General features: G+C 40.1%; 1 protein-coding gene across 1 annotated transcript in view; it reads right to left on the bottom strand.

Annotated features, from left to right (window-relative positions):
- The window catches only part of prkci (protein kinase C, iota), a 122431-nt gene that overhangs the window by 12087 nt on the left and 86085 nt on the right, over window positions 1-24259 (bottom strand). The window contains exons 11-17 of the mRNA XM_059651200.1: window positions 21888-21985; window positions 20327-20413; window positions 18969-19104; window positions 14690-14777; window positions 12278-12403; window positions 4825-4904; window positions 3207-3296 (exon numbers count right to left, since the gene is read on the bottom strand). Coding sequence (XP_059507183.1) covers window positions 3207-3296; window positions 4825-4904; window positions 12278-12403; window positions 14690-14777; window positions 18969-19104; window positions 20327-20413; window positions 21888-21985 — 705 coding nt within the window. The remainder of the gene's footprint in view (window positions 1-3206; window positions 3297-4824; window positions 4905-12277; window positions 12404-14689; window positions 14778-18968; window positions 19105-20326; window positions 20414-21887; window positions 21986-24259) is intronic.

The following is a 24259-nucleotide window of genomic DNA, read 5'->3' as shown; positions in this document are numbered from 1 at the left end:
TTTCCTCAAATATTCAGGTTAAAGTACAATTTTGACAGCAGAGTTAGAAATGCACATAGAAACAGATTTAGTTTAACCATAGTCACAAAAAAACAAATTTAAGAATCAATATGCCTAGTGGTGCAAGAGAAAGGAATTTGAAGGTGGAATACAGTGACTGACCAATGATTTTCAAGTTTTAACTTGTAAAAATTAACTTAATTCCTTCCAAATTTACGACTGATTGCCAAATTCATTTGACTGCTGCAGTTTTAGCATGCAGCATTTAAAGTGTTACAGTTAATGGTCCAAAGATTACTGTTTGCTGAATCCTGAGTTTACGTCATTTTTGGAAAATACAAGGGTCCCCTGAACTAGGGAATATTCCTAACACAGAATAACTTTTTAAATCAACAATGTATTTATAATTAAATTACCAAATTACCTGCCAACAATCATATCTGAACATTCAATAGCATAGTTTGATCTTACTGAAAATAAGAGGAGAGATATAATATTTTGTTATTTACTATTGAGATGTGTAGCCAAGGTCTGTTGTGTCTAACTATCAATACATTGAATAAACCACACTTGCATAAGTTGGGACAATGGAAGAGAAGAATGAAACAAAATCATTAGTCGTAAAGAACATGGAACCTTAAGAGCTCTGCAACACAAGACCCATTCTCCTGTACTGGGTCTCTATTTATTTCTGCTTTAGGTTTTGCCTTTCTCAATTATTTACTTTAGAAACCATTTTGTTTCAACCACCATTTGATTGGTCTTTTCATGTGCTATGGTTGCTTTAGGCAAGTACAAATTATGTCAAGGGCACTGATCATTTTTTTGCCCATCCACTGTTCAGGTCTCTGAACTCATCTCTTAAGATTACATCTTAAACATGTAATTTTAATCTACCAATAGTTTAGATAAATCAAATTACAAAATACTGCCTGGAACATAGTACTCTACAAAGTGTTTTCTGGGCAGTTTCTCAGAATAACACATTTGCCAGACAACCAAACAGCAGGCTATTTTAGGACTGGTAATTTGCAATGAGACTGGATTAATTAATAACATCTTGTAATGGTATCTCTGCGCAGCAGTGATCATGATATATTTGAATTTTGCATACAGTTCAATTGAGAGGAGAGTAAGTATGAGACTAGTATTTCATCATAAAAGTGAAAGGAGTAGACCATTTGGCCTTCCTCACCTGCCTTGCAATTTTAAAAGATCATGGCTCATGAAATCATGGCTTCAAATCTACATGCCCACCTACTCCTGACGACCATCAATCTCCTTTATAAATCCTGAATCGATGTACCACAATGTTAAAAATATTCAATGACCCAACTTCTACCAATTATCAGGGCTCTAAGAAAGGGAAATTAGCTTAAGGGTGAGATGCAATAGCAGACAATCAAGACAATACTGCGCGACAATCAGCAAAGGTCACATTCCACGAAGGGAGACAAAAACAGCAAAATAAATTTAGGGGCAGTTAGCCTAACTTCGGTCATAGAGAAAATGCTGAAACCTATTAGGGTGAAACAGGATGCTTAAATCTTAATTCAATCAAATAGAGTCATGCGTAAAAGGGAATTTGTGTTTTTGGATAATTGGTTGGTAGGAAAGAACTTAAACATTAATTTTAAAATTTGACTTACTTTTCTAATCAACCTGTTCATAGGTGTTATTACACCCCTCTGGAGCTTGTGCAACCTGAACCCAGGCCTCCTGGTCCAAGGTTAAGGGCTCCAACTCCGCACCACAAGAGCCCCCTAAACATTATTAAAAGGAGACCAAGTCAAGGGTTTACACTTTGCACTCATCAGGACTAGGAGACATGAAACCAGAATTTTCTTTTGGGGGCAGGTGGTCTCTTGTGGCACAGTAGTCATGTTATCATTGGCCGCAATAACAGAAAAACCAAGTAAAATAAAGTTAATAAAAACAAATTTTCCCCAAATAAAGCCATTATAAATCCCATTGCTGACTGCAAAAACAGAAAAGCGGCATATTATTTAAGGGGAGAGAGATTACAGAACTCAGTGGTACAGGGGGACCTAGTTGCCTTCGTACAGGAAGCACAAAAAGCTAGTATGCAAATACAACAGGTGATTAGGAAGACAAATGAAACGTTGTCCTTTATTGCAAGGGGGATGAAACGAGAAGGTAGTATGTTTTGCCACAGTTATGCAGATCTCTGGAGATATGACATCTGGAGCACTGTTTCTTTTGCCTCCATTGAAGGAAAGGGCATAATTGATTTAGCAGCAGGGCAGAGAAGGTTCACTTCACCAATTGCTTGGATGAAGGAGCTGGCTTCTGAGGAGAGGTTGTTGGACAGATTGGGTCTGAATCAATGGGGTTTAAAAGATTGAAAAGTGATCTTAATGAAACATACAATATCCTGAGACTACTTGACAGGTTGGATGGTAAACTATGTTTCCCTTGTGGCTGGGCCTAGAACTAGAGAACAGAGAACATAGAACATTACAGCACAGTACAGGCCCTTTGGCCCTTGATGTTGTGCCGACCTGTCATACCGATCTGAAGCTCATTAAAAATAAAGCTTAAAAATAAGGGATCTGAGAATTAAGATAAAAAGGAGACATGTTTCCTCTCAAAGAACTCTCTTCACTCTGTGGAGACAGGGTCATTGAATATTTTAATGATTGATTCCTATTGATCTGTATCCACCAATCTCCATTAATAAATCAGACAACCAGACCACTTGAGGGGGCAAGTGGCATAATTGAAAAGCAGCAAACCCCTGCAGCCAGTGGCTCTAAATCATAAAAGTGTCCTTTAACCAACCTCCTAGTCTTGCTGTCTTACCATTCACTTTATTTTGTTAAAAATCAATCAGCCTTCTACTTGCCACTTGAGTCAAATGCGTATTGTAAAGTAAAATGCATTAAAACCACATCATTTCTCCGTCACTGCTCAGTAATGCTATATACACAATAGTGCCCAACAAATTTATGTTTACTGTACAGAATTATCAGCCAATATTCCAAGTATTAATTTTATCCAGATTATGGTCTCAAAATTTAATCTTGAATGAGATGGCAGGTGGCTACCCTATATATCTATTGCATAAAATTTTAAAATATCTTCTGCAAAATATACAAAATGCATTTGAACCACAAGCACTCATACAGCTGCATTACATATGGGACAATTTTCATTTGAAGATGAATCTGTTCCTGTAAACTCACCAAGTCCCAGTCTACATTGCGGAAGAAAGGATTACCCTGAATATCAGCAAATCCTGTCTGTGGGTGACATCCAAGCCGCTCTGTAGGATCCTAAAGCAAAAACATCAGCTGTAAGACAGCACTGAAAAACAAAGGTAGTCTTACCCCAATCAACATTTAGATTTAGTTTTTTCTGATGTTCATGAGATATTGCCATAAGTGCCAAAATTAAAGTTAGGGAAGAAAATACTTGGCATACGAAGCATCAAGTCTTCGGACATAAGGACTCTGAAGTCAGTAAAACTAACCCTTGCAGCCAAAGAGCTTTCTAATCTGTTCTAAATATGTTTTCATACGCAAACTTTAAAAGCATACTTCAGACTGCACTGGACCATTCTTGTACCGTCCAAATCAGCCAATGACCCTTCAAAATGAGATGACAATTTGCACCATAGATAACAAAGTGTGAAGCTGGATGAACACAGCAGGCCAAGCAGCGTCTCAGAAGTACAAAAGCTTTCTCGGGCCTCTTGGCCTGCTGTGTTCATCCAGCTTCACACTTTGTTATCTTGGATTCTCCAGCATTTGCAGTTCCCATTATCTCTGACGACAATTTGCACCAAACAGTTTTAAGCTAGGACCGGGATATACTGTCATATCTATGAGAAATTGGGCTGGGTCTGCCAGACTCATTTCAAAGAAGTCCTTTACAAACAGCAAAGGAAACTCTTATACCTAGAATTCCAACTAGAATTGAACCCTGTGCTAGGGATGAAAGACTAGCATCTAACTCACAATAAAAAAAGTCTCCTAGTATTTTGGATCTTAATGATATTTGTTAGTTATCTGCCCCTGGAATGCTGCCTCCTTATTACATATGCAATTCTGTAAAACGGGAATGGCATTCTAATGTTCCATATCTCTTGACCCTTTCAGATGTTTTGACTACGATTGCTCCACTGGCTGCATGACCTGGAGTCTTGAAATTCATTGAACTAAAATAGCACAGCTCAAATCAAATCACATTCAAAGCTGACTAAAGTTTACAATTCTTAAATTCTATCAGTTTTAATGTGGAATTCTCAGTTGCACAAATAATTGAGAACCTTCCTTGGATTAAGCTATCCGAATGATAGAGTATCATCAAACCTTTCCAGCTACATGCTGCATCCACAGACTTCCAAGAAGCTCTGGTTCAGAAGGTATAACATAAAAACTTGTTTTTTGAAAAATCAACAAAGGAATAATACAAATGCATTAAATACAACAGTAATTATCCAAATTTCACTGGTGAGAAAGAGATACGAAACATTAACAGTTTAAAAAGTAGACAGCTAATGTAACTGAAGAGTTAGATTTTTTTAAAAAAAGCAAAGAATTAACAAGGCCAAGGTATATAGAAAGGAAGAGCCACAAAATAAGACCAAGACGACTGGAAGGTTCCACTGCACAGAACAGAAGGGGCTGCTGCAAAGTAATTGACACCATCAGCACCAACTGTCCAAGAACATTGAAGATAATTTCAAAAGGTTGAAGCTATATTTTAGTTTCAAATATTCTGTGCAAGTTGACAATTAAACTATGCCAAGGTTGAAGCATATGCTACAAAATAAAGCAATAAAATTAGTATTATCCATACCTTATTGAGAAATCCTTTTAACACACTGGCAGCTTTGACAGAGAGGGAGCGTGGAATACGGATTTGTTTTTCCAAAATGACTGAAATGCATAAAAATACAAGTTTGAATTAACAATGTGCCCAGCATCAATACTATTCCAATATTTCACAAATTGGATTACTAATCAAGACATTGTTCATCCTGACTGTATGCATTCCAATTACTGTACATCAAATCTTACTTCAAATAAGAAAGTTGACCCTGATTTAGCATTATAAAGAATAAAAAAGGAATCGTGCAGATGATAAATGCTTGTTTTAGGTACAAGTCTGTTCAGAGTCAAATGGGTCCGTAATTTTGGAGAAGGGTTTCTCCTAACTTATAAAATATTAACAAAGCTTGGACCGAAGAAAGACCAATGTAGTTCAGACAATTCAAAATTATCACAATGCATACTTATCTCTAATTTCTCAATTCCATCTTTTCTCAAAATAAAACTCTACATTACTCTTGAATTTTGAGTCAATATCCACCTCCGGTGTCTTTGGGCAATACACAATTTCACCAATTTTGGGAGAAGTAAATGATTCTGACAGTCCACCCGACCTTTGTTGGATTTGAGCATGTGTCCCTGGTTTCAGAGTTTACAATTTTGTTAAACAATTTATCAGAGTTCAGTGGATTTTATCCCTTAGAATACTGGCAACACTGAATAGGTCTCCTTGAGACTCCTTTTCTCCAATATACAGATTTATAGTTTCCTCACTCACATTATTTCAAAACCTCCCAGCTTAACAGCTGTCAAATAATAATTATGTAGCAGGCAACATTCATCTGGAGCAATCAAGATCATCCTGATTCAGCTAAGACAAAGATTTGGGGTCATGAAAGGAGAACTGATCATAGTGCAGACTTTGGCACCCGGAAGAAATTTGAACGATGGAGCAAATTGGTTAGAGTTAAGAGTTAACAGGAGGTCAACACACATTAAAAATCATGAAAAATAACAAAACTGCTGCAATACATTGAGCGGTCTACCAGGCAGCGTTAGTCAACATTACAGAATCCTGAACCATATCAATGTTACTGCAAAAAAAAAACTGGACTCTGGAAATCCAAAATACTACAGATACTCAGGAGGTCTGGCTGTACCCGTAGAGACATTGTTTATCTTGGTAACATGAACAATCTTACATCAGTTCTGAGATAATGGGAACTGCAGATGCTGGAGAATTCCAAGATAATAAAATGTGAGGCTGGATGAACACAGCAGGCCAAGCAGTATCGCAGGAGCACAAAAGCTGACATTTCGGGCCTAGACCCTTCATCAGAGAGGGGGATGGGGACAGGGAACTGGAATAAATAGGGAGAGAGGGGGAGGTGGACCGAAGATGGAGAGTAAAGAAGATAGGTGGAGAGAGTATAGTTGGGGAGGTAGGGAGGGGATAGGTCAGTCCAGGGAAGATGGACAGGTCAAGGAGGTGGGATGAGGTTAGTAGGTAGCTGGGGGTGCGAGCAAGGGATGGGTGAGAGGAAGAACCGGTTAGGGAGGCAGAGACAGGTTGGACTGGTTTTGGGATGCAGTGGGGTGGGGGGGGGGGGGGGGGGGGGGGAAGAGCTGGGTTGGTTGTGTGGTGCAGTGGGGGGAGGGGACGAACTGGGCTGGTTTAGGGATGCAGTCGGGGAAGGGGAGATTTTGAAACTGGTGAAGTCCACATTGATACCATATGGCTGCAGGGTTCCCAGGCGGAATATGAGTTGCTGTTCCTGCAACCTTCGGGTGGCATCATTGTGGCAGTGCAGGAGGCCCATGATGGACATGTCATCTAGAGAATGGGAGGGGGAGTGGAAATGGAAATGACATGTCCATCATGGGCCTCCTGCACTGCCACAATGATGCCACCCGAAGGTTGCAGGAACAGCAACTCATATTCCGCCTGGGAACCCTGCAGCCATATGGTATCAATGTGGACTTCACCAGTTTCAAAATCTTCCCTTCCCCTACTGCATCCCTAAACCAGCCCAGTTCGTCCCCTCCCCCCACTGCACCACACAACCAGCCCAGTTCATCCCCTCCCCCCCCCACCCACTGCATCCCAAAACCAGTCCAACCTGTCTCTGCCTCCCTAACCGGTTCTTCCTCTCACCCATCCCTTCCTCCCACCCCAAGCCGCACCCCCAGCTACCTACTAACCTCATCCCACCTCCTTGACCTGTCCGTCTTCCCTGGACTGACCTATCCCCTCCCTACCTCCCCACCTATACTCTCTCCACCTATCTTCTTTACTCTCCATCTTCGGTCCGCCTCCCCCTCTCTCCCTATTTATTCCAGTTCCCTCTCCCTATCCCCCTCTCTGATGAAGGGTCTAGGCCCGAAACGTCAGCTTTTGTGCTCCTGAGATGCTGCTTGGCCTGCTGTGTTCATCCAGCCTCACATTTTATTATCTTACATCAGTTCTGTACTTCTTGCACTTTTTTTTAAAAAAATGACATAATCTTGTTTTGCAGGTAAGCTAAACTTAATTTCCTTTCATTCTTGCTTGTGTGTTCAAAATGAAAGAATTTAAAAATCAAAAAAAATCTGACAACATTTTGCATAATGAGTTGAGACAACAACCCCACACAGCTATTCTAGTCAGACTGCCTGAGCATAACAATGTTACAACAGAAGAACTGGTTGACACCATGTTGCTAAGGAAACACTGGTGCGCTCTCCATTTTTAACATTTCTGAACAACAACCTAGAGATATCAGTTACACAAATGATGTTGCTGGCTGAAGCAAAGCCTTGACAACGGAGAAAAATAAAAACCAATCAAGGACTTTATTCTCAGGGCTGATAATTAAAGATAAAGAATCCACGGCACCAAACCTAAATCTCTCAGACAGTGGACAGTAGTGACAAAATTTGAATCATGTCCAAAGAGATAGCAAACTAAACTGTTGATTGAACCTGAACAGCCAGGAAATTTCCAGGCTGGATTCCAGAAACAAAATAACCAAGATTCTTGCTTCTGATCACTTTCTAATCTTTCATATTCGACAATGTGTGAACACAGATTTTGGACAACAACAGGAATGATTTTATCTGTCCACCAAAAGAATAAACAAACACACAGAGGATAGAAAACTGAATTGATATATACTGCAAATTATTTTTAAAATAATTCAACAGAAGAAATAATATGCATATTCCGTGACCTCAGGAAGATCATAAGATGTAGAAGCAGAAGTAGGCCATTCAGGCCTTCAAGCCTCACTTTGCCATTCAATAAGATTACTAATCTGTTATTCCTCAACTCCACTTTCCTACTTAGTCCCCATAACGTGCATGCCTGCTATCTTTTCTCTGCTCTGCACAGAACTCCAAGGTCATATATGGAGTCAATGCTGTAAACAGCATTAGCACAGCAACTGTCATACATCAACCCTTGGAACAGTCCCGCACGCAGATTACAGGAAAAGTTGCCCATAACTCTCCAATCCCTTAATGATTAGAAATCTGCCTCAGCTTTAAATGTATTTAATATAGGCCAATCCAATCTCTCCTCGTACAACAATCTGCCCTCCTAGGAATCAGTCTGGTGAATCTTCACTGCACAGTCTTTATGGCAAGTATGTTTGTTTTCAGGCAAAGAGACCAAAAATGACAGAATGGTAAGACCATTGCTGAGTCTGGTTTTCAAGCTTTCATTCTTTAATTGAATTTAAACAAAATGAGAGTTGAACTTATGACCCCAGAATATTAGAGTGAGCCTCTGATTATTAATGTGGCAACATTATCACCAAAGCACAATCTCCCATTGATTACAGGAAGTGGACTTTAGTACAAGTTCAATACACCTGTTAAGTTCTGTCCTACTCTCAAACAACATCAACAAACTTGCATTCTCTAGTTATTTTAGAGAGCTTGAGGGAACACCAATGACCCAATTCAGTAAACATTGAAGGGTTTTGTGGCGATCAGTACACAAGGACCCTCCAGGTTTATGCAGCTCTATCCCATCCTCAAGCCATCAACAATAGGCTTTAGGTTGATTGCTGACAGTAGACTGTGATCCCTTTCAGTGGTCCACCATAAACTCACCTGTCATAATTGCTTTCATAACAATTACAACAATTCCACATAATAATTTTACATGTGTCAAACAATTTTCAGATGTTTGAAAGATTTGATAAAACACTTCCTTCAAGAACAGAGAAGAACTTATAACAGACTTTTATTGAGTAAAGGAGGAGAGACAGTTATTTGTTTTGCTAAGCAGAGAATATAAAGCAACTGGCAAAGGGATGAGAGAGGACAGGCAAACATCATATGGTTCTGCAGTGAGTTGACAGGAAGGGAATGCAATGACTAAAAAGTGTGTGAAGCAGTTCACCAACTTTCAATAATAGAAATACTTGAAAAAAGAGGAAAAAATATCAAGCAACAGGTGTGTGGGAAAGTAGTATGGAAATAATTGAACAACTCTCTCAAAACTCCAAAGATGCCACTGCTGTATAATTCTACAGGTGCAAGTAATGTCAACGTTGATTTCATTAGTATGTTTTGAGCACTGCATTTATCTCAGATTTCTCTTTTAAAATTTAAGCGCCTGCTGAACTTTTTTATACATTCATGGTACATGGGTATCGCTGACTGGATCAGCATTTATTATCCAATCTTAGTTTCTCTCTCAAGGAGGTAAACGTAAGCTGCCTTCTTAAATGCTGCAGTTCCATTTGGTATAAGGAGACCAACAACGTCACCAAGATGCATTGTTCCGGGAGTTTGCATCAGCAACACCAAAGCAACGGCTATTTCCAACTCAGGATATTGAATGGCTTGGGAGGGAACTTTAAGATTATGCTGTTCCCATATATCTTCTGCAACTGTCCTTCTAGATGCAAGTGGTCATGAGTTTGGAAGGTTCTCCCTAAGCAGCATCTTGTTGATGGCACACATTGTTGTTACTGCAAGCTGGTCATGGAGGGAGAGAATGTTTGAGGATGCGGTGCCAATCAAACAAGCTGCTTTGTCCTGTATAGTATCAAGATTCTTGAGTGCTGTTGGAGTTGCATTCACCCAGGCAAATGGAGACAATACGATCACACATCCAATTAGTTCCTTTCAGACAGTGGACAGGCTTTGGGGATTCAGGAGGGAAGTTGTGATTTGCAGGATTCTGAGACTCTGACCTAATCTTGTACCCACAGCATTTATTTGGTAATTCAGTTCCTAATCAAATGTAATGCCCAGGCTGTTGACAATGGGAATCAATGATGGCAATGCTATTGAATGTTAAAAGACAATCTCTGATCTCTGATGTGAGCACAGACTGGATCTGAAAACATGAATGATATTCTGAACTGGTGTCAGGCCCCTGAGCAATATCGATAATAATACAAATCCAAAAGTTCAATATATTTTTGAAACGTAGTCACTGTTATAAAATATTGAACATAGCAGCAAGTTTGTGCATAAGATCTCACAATCAACAGAGGACCAGTACCTTTAACGGCGTTACCAACGACATAGTAGCCAATTTTCATTCATTTCTTAGTCCATTGCCATGGATCCTTTGTCCTCACCTCAGAGGGTTTGTCAGCAGTACCTTCAACAAAGCAGTTTTCCCTCAATACTGCACTGATTCACTATCTTTGAACATCTGTTGAAGTCTCTGAACTGAAGCTTGAACTTTTAAGCATTTGATTCAGGTGAAGAGTCCTACCATTATGGTACGCTGACTGTTACTATCTTGAGATCTCCAACCTTCTTATCAGCGTTTCTGGAACAAAAAGTCTCTTTGGGAGATAACAAAGTGCTATGTGTTGCCACTGACAGTGCACCTCCTTACTTGCCTCATTTCTGAAGAAATCCACAATTTTTGAGGTACTTCAACAAGCCAATAGGCCAAGGACTGGCAGATGGAGATTAATTTAGATAAATGAGAGGTGCTGCATTTTGGAAAGACAAATCAGGGCAGAATTTATAGAGTTAATGGGAGGGTCCTGGGGAGTGTTGCTGAACAAAGAGACCAAGGGGTGCAGATGCATAGCTCCTTGAAGGCAATGTTGCAGGTAGATACTGTGCTGAAGGCAGCGATCGGCACACTTGCGCTCATTGGTCATAACACGGAGTATAGGATTTGGGATGTCATGTTGTGGCTGTGTAGGTCATTGATGAGACAACTTCTGGAATACTGTGTACAATTCTGTTTGCCTTTTACAAGAATGATTTTGTTAAACATGAGAAGGTGCAGAAAAGGTTTGCAAGGATGGTGCCGGGACAGGAGGGTTTGAGCAATACGGAGAGGCTTAATAGCAGGGGCCTTTTTAACCCAAGAGCATCTGAGAGTGTGAGGTGATTTTAGAGAGGCTTATAAAACGTTGAGGGGCAAAGGCAGGATGAACAGGTCTTTTGCCTCCGGTGGGGAAGCCGAGAACCAGCGTACATAGGTTTAACGATGCGGTGGGAAAGGTGTCACAGTTACCTACAGGGTGACGCCTCACAGGTGTGTGCGCGCGTGTGTGCATATATATAACCGGCCGCCAGATGAAGAGGTGGAGGCGAATACAATTACAACATCTAAAAGGCAGCTGGATGAGTACATGAATAGGAAAGGTGTAGACGGATGTGGGGCAAATGCTAGCCAAAATATTAGGCAAATTGGGATGTCTGTTTGACATGGATGAGTTAGTCAGAGGGTCTGTTTCTGTGCTGTATGACTCATAATTGTCTTTCTTCCAAGTAACATTCACGATATGATATTTAACTGAATGTTTATTTTTTAAACGTGCACTGAAAATCTTAACTTAAACGTGTGCTGCTTGCACATAGAATTATTAGTGAATTGGTTGCAGCATAGTGTGGGAAACACTAGTTGTATGTCAAATCTTGAAGTGTTTTTAAAATTACAAATCCCAAGATGACTTGTTCTCGTTTCTCAATATTTAAGGTATTTCCCCCCCTTCTCATTTATTGTATGCAGGGGAATTCCTCTTCTTTGGCCCAAGGGCAACACTAAACACAAATTAAAGCTACATATACACATGTCAAATCAACGCATCTCAATCCTGTTTAAAGACAGTGCCCTCTTCTGGACTAAATGTTTCAAATTCTAACTTTTGAACATAATCATTGCTAAGGATCACTATCATTTAGTCCAAAGGGTCCATCCTTTTGCCCTAGTCCAGATGGAGAACATCAGCATGTTTGCCTCTTTACTCACCAGCCCCAGATGTCTGGGCTGCTTGTGATGCAGAGTTATGCCAACACTTTCCAATTTCCCACTCGAGCTGAGGCTACCACAAAGGATTCCGCCTGCTCAAACCCCCATTACCTGAGGCATGGTGAAACTCAGGTCAAGCCAGTCTGCTCTATCATTTGAGAGAGATGCTGATGATGTGGTCAGACTATGGCAACTTTACCTTAATCCCAGACTCTGGATATAAAATAAAATTGGAAGGAAATATAAAAAAATAACATTTCACCTTGGAAGAGATAATCCTCTGTGTTCTGATCTGGATTATCTGAGCTCCCCACTATGTCGAAAGGTGATCGGCCTGCCATCATCTCAAACATCAGCACTCCCAGGGCCCACCAATCCACACTGAAACCTGAAATTAATACAGATGACCATTTTAAACTATACAGACAAATAAAGAATCAAAACTGTAAGAACAGGGTAATTTTGTTCAGTTTCTTTTCAGGTTTCCCAAGTATGGCCCAGCAGGCAAGGTGCTTTTTTAAATTCTCCAATGCAACATTCCAACAGAGGAAGAATGGGTCAGAGTGATTGAATTAACCAAAACGAGTCTCTCTCTCGCTCCCTCTCTCTAACCCCACCCCTCCAAATCAGAGGAAGAGAGTTCTAAAGATGACCCTCACTGTTTTAAATGGGAGACCTCTTTGTAAATGGCATCCCGTTAGTTCTAGTCTCTTCCATGTCAGGAAACATCATTTGAGCACACCCTGTCATTACTGCTTTACTAAGATCACACATCATTCTTTGAAACTCCAGTGGATACAGCTCAGCTTATAAAACCTATCATAAGATAATGTGGGGAGGCAATGGCCAAGTGGTATTATCACTGGGCTGTTAATCCAGAGACCTAGAGTGTGCTCTGGAGACCTGAGACTGAATCCCACCAGGGCAGATGGTGGAATTTGAATTCAGTAAAATATCTGGAATTAAGAATCTAATGATGACTGTGAATCCATTGTCGAATGTCAGAAAAACCCATCTGGTTCACTGATGTTCTTTGGGGAAGGAAACTGCCATCCTCAACTGGTCTGGCCTGCAAGTGACTCCAGACCCATAGGAAATTGGTTGACTCTTAACAGCCCAGAAGGCAGTTACAGATAGGTAATAAATGCTGTCTAGCAATGCCCGCATCCCGTGAATGAATAAAGAAAATAAAAAGACAGGCCCTCCATTCCAGGATTCAGTCAAGTGAATATTTTCAGAAAAACTAACACAAAAATTCTTTGTTAAAGTGGAGACTAACTCTACACAGTACTCCAGATGTTCCTCAACACAAATAACAAGATCCCATTTGCTACACCTTCACAATGACATTTTGAAATTCATACGAGGACTTCCTGTACCTCAGACTTGAAATGGGTTATGCTCCTAAGGGTTCTGAACATACACAGAGAAAATGCTTAAATGTAAACACAAGCTCGCAAATACAATAGCTATTCAATTCCAGGAAATTCAACTCACATAACTTAGGTGACATATATCTCCATTTCTATTGGAACAATGATAATTTTCGACAAAGCATTCACGTAAAGAAACTTCATGAGTGTTCTTCATCACATTTGTCAAATTTCTTTTAACTAAAAATGAACTACTTTAGTGACAGTTTATCCAATGTATCAATAATTTGCACATTGGAAAATTGTGCTAATTATACACAATCCAATAAATCACTAAGGAGATCATTCAGTGATTCTACCTGTGCCAGCTTTGTGGCACATTAGCCAACAGTCCTGTCCCCTACTTCTTCCCAGCGGTATTTCTTTCCAAGAAAACATCTAATTCCCTTTCAAAAGTACCTCTCTTTCAAAATACCACCCTTTCAGGAAACGCACTGCAGAATTTCTTCCACTCATGGCCTTATACTGATCAAACATATTCTGAAAAATAATTTTGAGGAATTGATATCCACACTACCAAAGCAGAGCATGTCCCCCCCCAAAAAAAGGGGCTTTGCTAGATGGTTGCAGAATGTGAGCAGATGAGTTAAGAGAACAGGGCATGCTCATGGGATTAAGGGCACAGCTTCACTGAGCACAAAATACTATTGCTCAGGTCAAATGGCGTTCTGTACAGTAGTGCAATGGGGATTTGCGAGGATTTTTACTCTGAAAAATTATGCCACAGTAAAACTAAAATGCCAGGTTACAGCCAGCACAACAAACTTCTATATTGAACAATATAAGACTGGGTAAATGACAAAAAACATTCAGGTTGTTATTTAAAAAAAAAACTTAGAATAGTCTTCTCTCTACCTTTGAGGCAGAAAGCCTGGGTTCAAGTCCCGAAGTGTTCCAGAGGTGTCCCAAAACATATTTTTAATCAACGTTTCCAGATATCTCGAATGGCCTTTGAAATGTTATGTTTTAAACTCAGACTGCAAGGACTCAAAAGGCCTAGAAAGTCCCACTTAAGTGGACAACAGTTTATGAGTCCAAATAGTTCCACCCAAGACTAAAATGACAATGGGAATTGTACAAAATCAGTTAATTCAATAATTGATATTAGATCTGGACTTTTATTTAGTACTGCCTTCATTTGAGTACTTACAACCTTTCCCCCTTCCCACAAACTGATTTTCAACATGAAAACTAGATTTTCACCAGCTGGGAGTTTAGAACAAAATGCTAAACAACTTTACCATAATCCTCCCCTCTCAGGATTTCTGGAGCAATATAATTGGGAGTACCACAGAATGTGCTGGTTGTGTCTCCAGGCCTCAAGCCTTCCTGTAATTAAAACAAAAAAATTAATTTTAAACACAATTCCAGAGAATACATTGGTAAAATTCAACAATCTGTACTGTTCTATGTTCTATGTTCTAGTCCCTTTAAATTCTTCCAAGATGAAAATGCAACGAACGCCATATAGGTTCTCCAGAAGCGTTTTAAAACCCATTATAAAACTTGGCCAAAAGAAAAACTTCCAACCATTGTTCTATCCTTGTCTCTTCCTTCAACTAAAATGCAGGGTTCAAGATGACTCTTGGACCACCATCAATGCTCCTCTACAATAAAAGCAATGGGAGTAACAAAGAAATGTTGCGAAACCAACTCAACACGAGCGCCAAGCAACATACCATTTGCTAAATTGACCACAAAGTTAAGGGGACCAGAAAAAATAAATACTGTAGTTATGAGAGTAGGCCAGAGGCATGTGAATTCTCCAGCAAGTTATGCAATTTCTGACTCCACAAGCTGATCCACAGGCCACAAAACACAGGTCAGGACTGGGACGGAATATTCTTTACTCACCTGGTTAAGTGTATTTCCAGTAGTTAAGGCTCAACACCACCCAGCACTAAGCGATCACTTAGCCAGCACCTCATCCACAAGACTAAACATTTACATCTTCACTACCTGAATCTCAGTGGAGACAGCATGAACAATCCACCAGATGCACTGCACCAGATTGTCAAGGTGCCTTCAGCAGCACTTTCTAAATGCACAACTTCTTTCACCCAGAAGATCATGGGAAACAGGAGTCTGGGAACTCTGCCATCAGAAAATCATGAACTATCTTGACTTGAAAATGCATTCCAATCCCTTCACTGTTGCTGGGTCAAAACTTTCAAACACTTCCCCCTATTCCTCCCCTGGAAAGATAAGATCAATGAAAACCGAAATTCATCATCTTGCAATGTCATGACACAAAGCTGGGCAGGAGCATGAACAATAGGAGGATGCAGAGATTGTTCAGTGAGAGTGGGACAAGTTAACTGAGTGGATAATGCTTGGCAGGTGGAGTATAGTGGATAAATGAGAGGCTTTCCTCTTTGATAGAAAAAAAGGGCAGGTGATCTGAATGGCGATAGTTTGGACATGATGGTAGTATAAGATGATCTGGGTGCCCTTTTACACCAATTGCTGAAAGTCAGTATGCAGATGCAGCAGGTGATTAAGGAGACAAGTGGTAGGATTCAAAAACAGAAGGGAGATCTTGCTGCAACTAGATTGTGCTTTAGTAAAACCACACAGTACTGTGTGCAGATTTGGTTCCCTTATCTGAGGATGCATGTTCTGGCTGTGCAGGGAGTAAAGGTTTATCAGACTGATTCCTTGGTTAGCAGGACTGACATGAAGAGACACAGATGGAATATGAACAATATTCACCAGAATTTAGAAGAATAAGGAGATGGTCGTAAAAATTTATAAAACTAGACAAGATAAACACAGGAAGGGTGTTTGCCCGATGCCTGGCAAGTCCAAAACCAGGGCGCTCAGTCTACGGTTTATAGGCCTTTTAGGACTGAGTTCAACAGAAATTTCTTCATCTAGAGTGGTGTGCCTGTGGAATTCTCTGCCACAAAAAAAGTTGATGTGAAAACATTAAATGCTTTCAATAACTTAGTTACAGTTTGCAGGGCTAAAGGAATCAAAGGGTATGGAGAGATAGCGGGAACGGGGAACTGAGTTGCATGGCCAGCCATGATCATACTGAATGGCACAGCAGGCCCGATTTTCCTGCTGCAATTTTCTATGCCCAAATGTACCGCAGTTACAACATGAAGACAGAAATTACTGACATTGTCATTTCTGTCATTCTAATGAACCATCTGAAACGGAAAAGCCACAAGAGAATCTCATGTAACTTATTTATCAAACAAATTTTATAGCTTCTACAACTCTGATGTCCTATTTATCAAAAAACTTAAAGGATCCAAGAATCCAAAGAATCTTTGATACAAATGCATTGTGAAGGAGCAGAGGGATCTTGGGGTTCATGTTCACAGTTCCCTGAAGGCTGCAACCCAGGTGGATAGATTTGTTAAGAAGGTGTATGGTGTGTTAGCTTTCATTAATAGAGGGATTGAATTAAAGAGCCGTGAAGTTCTGCTCCAGCTATACAAAACCCTGGTTCAGCCACATGTGGAATATTGTGTCCAGGTCTGGTCACCTCATTAAGGAAAGATGTGGAAGCATTAGAAAAGGTGCAGAGGAGATTTACCAGGATGTAGCCTGGAATGGAGGGAAGGTCTTACGAGGAAAGGCTGAGCGCGCTACGGCTTTTCTCTTTAGAACGACAAAGGATGAGAGGTGACTTGATAGAAGTGTACAAAATAATCAGAGGTACAGATAGACTAGACAGCCAAAGACTTTTTCCTAGGGTGGAGGTAGCTTTTACGATGGGGCACAGTTTTAAAGTGAAAGGAGGTAGATATCGGGAGACGTCAGAGGTAGGTTCTTTACTCAGAGGGCAGTGGAGGCATGGAGTGCATTGCCGGAGAGGGTAATGGAGTTGGCCTCATTAGGGGCATTTAAGCGGCTATTAGGTAGGCATATGGATGATAGTATAAGATAGTGGTGGAGGTTAGATAGACCTTAGGTTTAAGGTAAAATCTCGCTTCAACATCGTGAGCCAAAGGGCCTGCAGTGTGCTGTACTGTTCTATGTTCCATAAATGTATTTGTAAGTTAGCTCGATGTCATTGTGAATGGCTTTATCATTCCAAAAAAAGTCAACACTCTTCTTAGATAATATATTTCTGTCTTTGGATTGTCTGATTATTGTGTGCTTCCTTGAACATACTTCTTTTCTCTTCCAAACAGCACCTCACATGTCCCAACATCACTTGTACTTAGGAGTTCAAGAATACAGCTTAAATCTGTCTTCCACTCAAATAGATCATGTCTGATCTTTTACCATAATGACATTTGCACACCACTAGACTCACATCATCTGATATTTTTAATGGCTAAGGTAGAACACCATCACCTTCTCAGGTAATTATGAATGGATAAGGAATACTAATTTGCCAGCAACAGTCACATTTCAAGAAAAACTACAAAAAAAGCAAAGCCTGCTAAGTTCCCAACAGTAAATATGCACAGCTGAATAACACCCCACAAAAATGACCAGACCTAAAATAAAAACAGAAGAATATGCCCAAATAGGTCAAGTAGCCTCAAATTAATGGCCATTTGGTCCCTGAGCCTTCTCTGCAATTCAGTAAGGGGGAGGCGATGGCCTAGTGGTATTATTGCTGGACATTTAATCCAGAGACCCAGATAACGTTCTGGGGACCCAGTTGAAATCCCGCCACGGCCGATGGTGGAACTTGAATTCAATAAAATGTCTGAAATTTAGAATCTAATGATGACCTTGAATCCACTACCAATTGTCAGGAAACACCTATGTGGTTCACTACTGTCCTTTAGAGAGGAAACTGCCATCCTTACCTGGTCTGGCCTACATGTGAATCCAGACCCACAGTAAAATGGTTAACTCCTAACTGGGTAATTAGAGATGGACAATAAATACTGTCTAGCCAGCAACACCCTCATCCCATTAATGAATAATAAAAAAAGACTATGACAGTGTTGCCTATCTCTGGGCAAGGTGGTGTGGGGTACAGGTTCAATCTGCTGCAAAGGCGTGCAATAGCATCTCTGAGCATGTTGACTAGAAAACATCAATAAGATCACGATTGATCTGACTGTGGTTTCAACTCCACTTTTCTGGCTACCCCCTTATCAAAACTCTACAACTCAGTCCTTGAATACATTCAATTTCTGCACTATACTGCTCGCTCTGAAAGAAAATTCCAAACAGTAGTGATTCTCTGAGGAGAAATTCCTCCATGTCTAGGTTTTAAATAGTAGGCTCTTATCTTGGAACTATATCCCCCATAAGGAAAAACATCTTCTCAACATCCACCGTTTCAAGGCTCCTCAGAATATTGCACATTTCAGTAAGATCATACCTCATACCTCTGTAGTCCAGTGAGGACAGGTGCAACCTGCCCAGTCTTTCCTTGTAAGACAAACACTTCCTCTCCAGTATCGGCTTCCTGAACATTATCAGACTGTTTCCAATCCAGGTATGATAAGTAAAGTGATAAAACTAAACATAGTACCTGAGATGTAAGATGAGCAATGTCTATGACTTTTCAAGGCAGCTTTTACATCAATGTCAAATTACCTTACACATTCCATAGTCTGTTAATTTAATATGCCCTTCAGAGTCCAACAACACATTATCGAGTTTCAAATCTCGGTAAATGATCCCATGTTCATGAAGATAGTTTAAGGCCAGACTGATTTCTGAAGAGTAAAATCTGCCACAAATGAAAAAAAAATCAGTCCCTTGTAAAAACAGAGTGAACAAGATAAAAACATATCTACCAAGAAACAGAAATCAGATACATTTATCTATCTTGTATTTTTGTAAGCTAATGGGAAGAACACACTGCTTGATGGTGACACTGCCTTCTGTCTTCATTCAGTGTGTCAAATCAATACCATGTTCCATTTATTCTTTCCCTGAACCTCAAATCTATGTGATAACCTCATTATCTTCAAACCTCTAACAATCTCTGGATCTTGTCTTTTTAACAACCTCCCCAATTTCAAGTAAATACTAATTCTTGATTTGCCTGATCACCAGTCATATGCTTTTCAACTTCGGTAATTTTGATATCAATTCGATCTGTTAGTTAAAAAGTCCCTAGTTCTCATTTGAACTCTCAGCTTATAACTGGAATACAGTGGCACTTGGTCAAACAGCTGGTTCCAGAAAACAACATCTGCAAAACACAAACTGCTTTTCCTATAATAGATATAAGCTGCATTTTGAAACGATGAACATTACAAATGCAGAAATACCATAACGTATCAGGTCCATTTAAAATTTGTGTAAAAGTGTAAAAATATGACACACAGTTACGTAATAGGCTGACATGAAAGGAAAGAAACAAGTGTAATGGAAATCAGGATGAACACAGCAGGCCAAGCAGCATCAGAGGAGCAGGAAAGTTTGACGTTTCGGGTCGAAGAAGGGTCTCGACCCGAAACGTCAAACTTTCCTGCTCCTCTGATGCTGCTTGGCCTGCTGTGTTCATCCAGCTTCACACCATGTTATCTCAGATTCTCTAGCATCAGCAGTTCGTACTATCTCTGTAATGGAAATCATTTTTTCACCAGCAGATAATTTCATTTCTGGCACTGAACTCCCAAATGGATCAGTTCCAGTGACAGAGCAGTTTTCATGTCACCATATATGCCAGGTAAAAACTTGGAAGAGGTCAAGGTATAATCAGGCAGGACAGCTGAACAGTAGAGTAATGGGCCACAGGGACCAGAGAAATAATTCCAGCAAGTAACAGCAAAGAAAAGGAGGAAGACTGCAAGAGATAGATATGATCTCAGGCTTTCTGACTCAATCAGATATACATTTTGAAGAACATCTGCAGGTAAAGACATGTAATGCAAGTTCCTTTAGCATCCTCAATTTTCAGATTTCGCTATTTCTAAAACAAGTAGAAGCCCAATTTCTCTAACCTGGCATGCTCTTCTGGAAGTTTCCGTTGTCTTTGCATATGAAACATCAAATCTCCACCATTCACATATTCTATGACAAAAAATAGCCTGCAACCAATAAATTAAAATTAGCCATTAAAAAGCCGTATGTTTTATTCGCTAAATGGACAAAATCCTCAATTTCAGAATTTCTAAAAAGAGATGCTTCTTCTAGAATAACCTGGAAGGAACTGATTATCATTCTTAGTTAAGGATTCAAAACTGCGGCGAGTTTAATGGAAGTTGAAAGGAACTTGAAAATCAACTCATTTTAAAATATTCACCCAAAGGCTTGAAATTTGCGTGAAATCATTCCTGCAATCTTTTTCACACTGCAGTAGAGACAGTAGTAATCTTGGCACCAAGACTCTCTGAAAAGAAAATCCCTCATCGGAGCTTCTTTTATTGACAAACCAAGCCAATATAAATAGCTAAATTCATGAAAGGAAGAAACACCGGGGCTGGGAATTATTTGACAGCTGTTACTGCTGTCAGCAGATGATTCCGCAGTCGATAATTCATTTGCATATTTAGTTGCCCACATAACAAACAAAGAGCAAGAAAAGACATCCACGTAGGAATAAAGTGTAACATAACGTAAAACACTTTCTTAAAAAAAACATCAAAGTCCATCTGAGTATTTTTCTCTGCTCAAACAAATGAACATGCCAAGGAATGCATCCAAGACTGTCAGCCAGCTCTTGGCACCTTCTGCAAATGGCCATTTCACGAGTTGATGCCAAGTAATTGTATACTTGATAATCACAGCCAAGCATAATATTGTCATCGAGACATGCCCATGGGTACATTTTCCAACAACAATCAGAAAACTCTCCCCCATCTCAAACTAATAATGCTGTCTGCCTTTAGACAGCAATTCCAAGTTCCCTCCTTTGTCTCATCACCCTTGAAGCATGATAGCTACTTGAGAAAATCTGGAACTAGCATCCCTATAGGCACACAAAGTCCACGTTCCACAGGAGGACTTTTTCCTTTGCTTGTTAAAAACAAAACTATGCTGTCTCTTCCAGTGTAACTTAAATTTGTGCAATTCAGCATCTTGGAGAATAAATTTTTAAAAGGGTCTTCAAATACGGTTAGTATCCGCACTGATCCATACTGCTTAGAAGCAACAACTCAGATCATCAGTTTCTTCCTAAAGTATGGACTTCAACTATGCTGGATTATATGAGAACAGACTAGTAATTATACCAGTCATTGAAGTTACCATAGATTCCATGTAATAAATAACAATAATAGGGTAATAAATTTATGGAATCAGTTAACAGGAAAGGTCAAAGTCAGCAGCATAGATTTATTTCTGCTATTAATTACTACAAAAGAAATTCTATGTAAAATGTTAATAATGCTTCACCGATCTCAAAAACCTATTGTACAGATCACCAATCCAAACTACTGTAAATTGTGACAAGAATCTTTAATTTATCAGCTTTCCTTAGTAAGGCATATATACAAAAATTGATTATGATCTCATTACATATTGCAACATTAACAAGACACAGCATTTGCAAACTCATCCCACCTGCTCTCAGTCTGGAAGCAGGAATGCAATCCTACAAGGAAAGGATGATTTGATGCCTGTTCAAACACGTGCTTTTCTGTCTGTACCCAATCAATATCCTGTCAAAATGCAAAAAAAAATTAATAAAAAACTTTAAATCAGACAGAATTCATATTTTACTTCTACCAAGTTTTCACAACTTTTTCCTTTTTCCTCCAAAAACTGAATTATTGCAGAGTTAAAGGAATCAAAAGTTATTTGTTTACAAATTTGTTAAAATTAAAATGTATTCAAGCATTCATATGCAAAAACAAATCACAAGAATTACACAAAGTACAATTAACTTAAAACACCTAAAAAAACAGCATAAAATCAAATACAAAAAGACCTGGCCATAAATTAATAATATCCAACAAGCTGAACATGGTAAAGCCATTACTACAAAATATCACTGAACAAATACTTTCATTTATTTAAACATTTATGCAAAATAATTATTTCCAACTTTTGACACATTTGCCAGAAACCATTCTCCACCTCCAGCAAAAACCCAAGATTAGGCATGTGATTACTGCCACAGGATCACACTTGCAGAGTTCTACAGCCAAACAAGTTAAAAACTTTGTTTCAAAAGTAATAGCAAATGCACTCCACATTTTCTCTGAAACGCTTAACACCTCTTGAAAGACATTTTTTCCAACATTCATGTAACCATGTTCAACTTTGTGCATCAAGACAGAATGTTTCATAATGCATCTGTTAAAAGTTAAATCTCACTTACAAGTAATTATCACCATAGAACAAAGAAAATTACAGTAAAGAAACGAGCCCTTCGGCCCTCCAATCCTGCACAGACATGCTGCCCGTCACAACTAAAACCCCCTAACCTTCCAGGGATCATGTCCCTCTGTTTCCATCCTATTCATATATTTGTCAAGACACCCTTTAGGAGTCACTGTAGTATCTGCTTCCACTACCTACCCGGCAGCGAGTTCCAGACACCCACCACCCTCTGTGTACAAACGTTGCCTCAGAAAAAGGATTGAGGATTTAAAAAGTGATTTCAGGGAGTTAGGATGGAAGCTGCAAAGCAGGACGAACAGAGTAGTGTTCTCTGGTTTACTACCGGTGCCACGAGATAGCGAGGCGAGGAACAGGGAGCGGGCGCAACTTAACACGTGGCTGCGCAGCTGGTGTAGGAGGGAGGGCTTCAGATATGTAGACAATTGGGATGCCTTCTGGGGAAGGTGGGACCTGTACAAGAAGGACGGGTTGCATCTGAACTGGAAGGGGACCAATGTCCTGGGTGGAAGGTTTGCTGGAGTAGTTCGAGAGGGTTTAAACTAGTATGGCGGGGGGGCGGGAACCTGAGCTGTATACCGGAGGTGAGAGTTGATGCAGATGAGGCAATAGCAAGAGGTAGACCAGCTAGTGGGAAGGATTTTCCTCGGAAGGAACCAAGGGATCAGTTAAAGTGTGTTTGCTTTAACGCGAGGAGTATCAGGAATAAAAGTGATGAACTTAGAGCATGGGTCAGTACCTGGTGCTATGATGTTGTGGCCATAACAGAGACATGGGTTTCTCAGGGGCAGGAATGGTTGCTGGATGTCCCAGGGTTTAGAGCATTTAAAAAGAATAGGGAGGGGGGAAAAAGAGGAGGGGGTGTAGCACTACTAATCAGAGAGGGTATCACAGCTACAGAAGCTTCCATTGTCGAGGAAGATCTGCCTACCGAGTCAGTGTGGGTGGAAATTAGGAACAGCAAGGGAGGAGTCATCTCGTTAGGGGTTTACTACAGGCCCCCCAATAGCAGCAGGGAGATTGAAGAAAGCATAGGTCGGCAGATTTTGGAAAAGTGCGGACGTAGTAGGGTTGTTGTAATGGGTGACTTTAACTTTCCCAATGTTGATTGGAAGCTCCTTCGAGCAGAAGATTTGAATGGAGCTGTTTTTGCAAGGTGTGTTCAGGAGGGTTTCCTAACTCAGTACGTTGACAGGCCGACGAGGGGAGAGGCCATTCTAGACTTGGTGCTCGGAAACGAGCCGGGGCACGTATCAGATCTTGTGGTGGGAGAGCATTTTGGTGATAGTGACCATAACTGCCTCACATTCTAGATAGCTATGGAGAAGAGGAGGATTAGGCAAAATGGGAGGATATTTAATTGGGGAAGAGGAAACTATGATGCGATCAGACATGAGTTAGGAAGCACGGACTGGGAGCAATTGCTCCATGGTAGAGGCACTATAGACATGTGGAGACTGTTTAAGGAACAGTTGTTGCGAGCGATGAATAAATATGTCCCTCTGAGACAGGCAAGAAGGGGTAAGATAAAGGAACCTTGGATGACGAGAGCGGTGGAGCTTCTCGTCAAAAGGAAGAAGGTAGCTTACATA

This window comes from Stegostoma tigrinum, chromosome 14 (genome assembly GCF_030684315.1).
Source record: "Stegostoma tigrinum isolate sSteTig4 chromosome 14, sSteTig4.hap1, whole genome shotgun sequence".
NCBI classification, from domain to species: Eukaryota; Metazoa; Chordata; class Chondrichthyes; order Orectolobiformes; family Stegostomatidae; genus Stegostoma; species Stegostoma tigrinum.
This window is presented reverse-complemented; position numbering and strand designations above follow the sequence as displayed.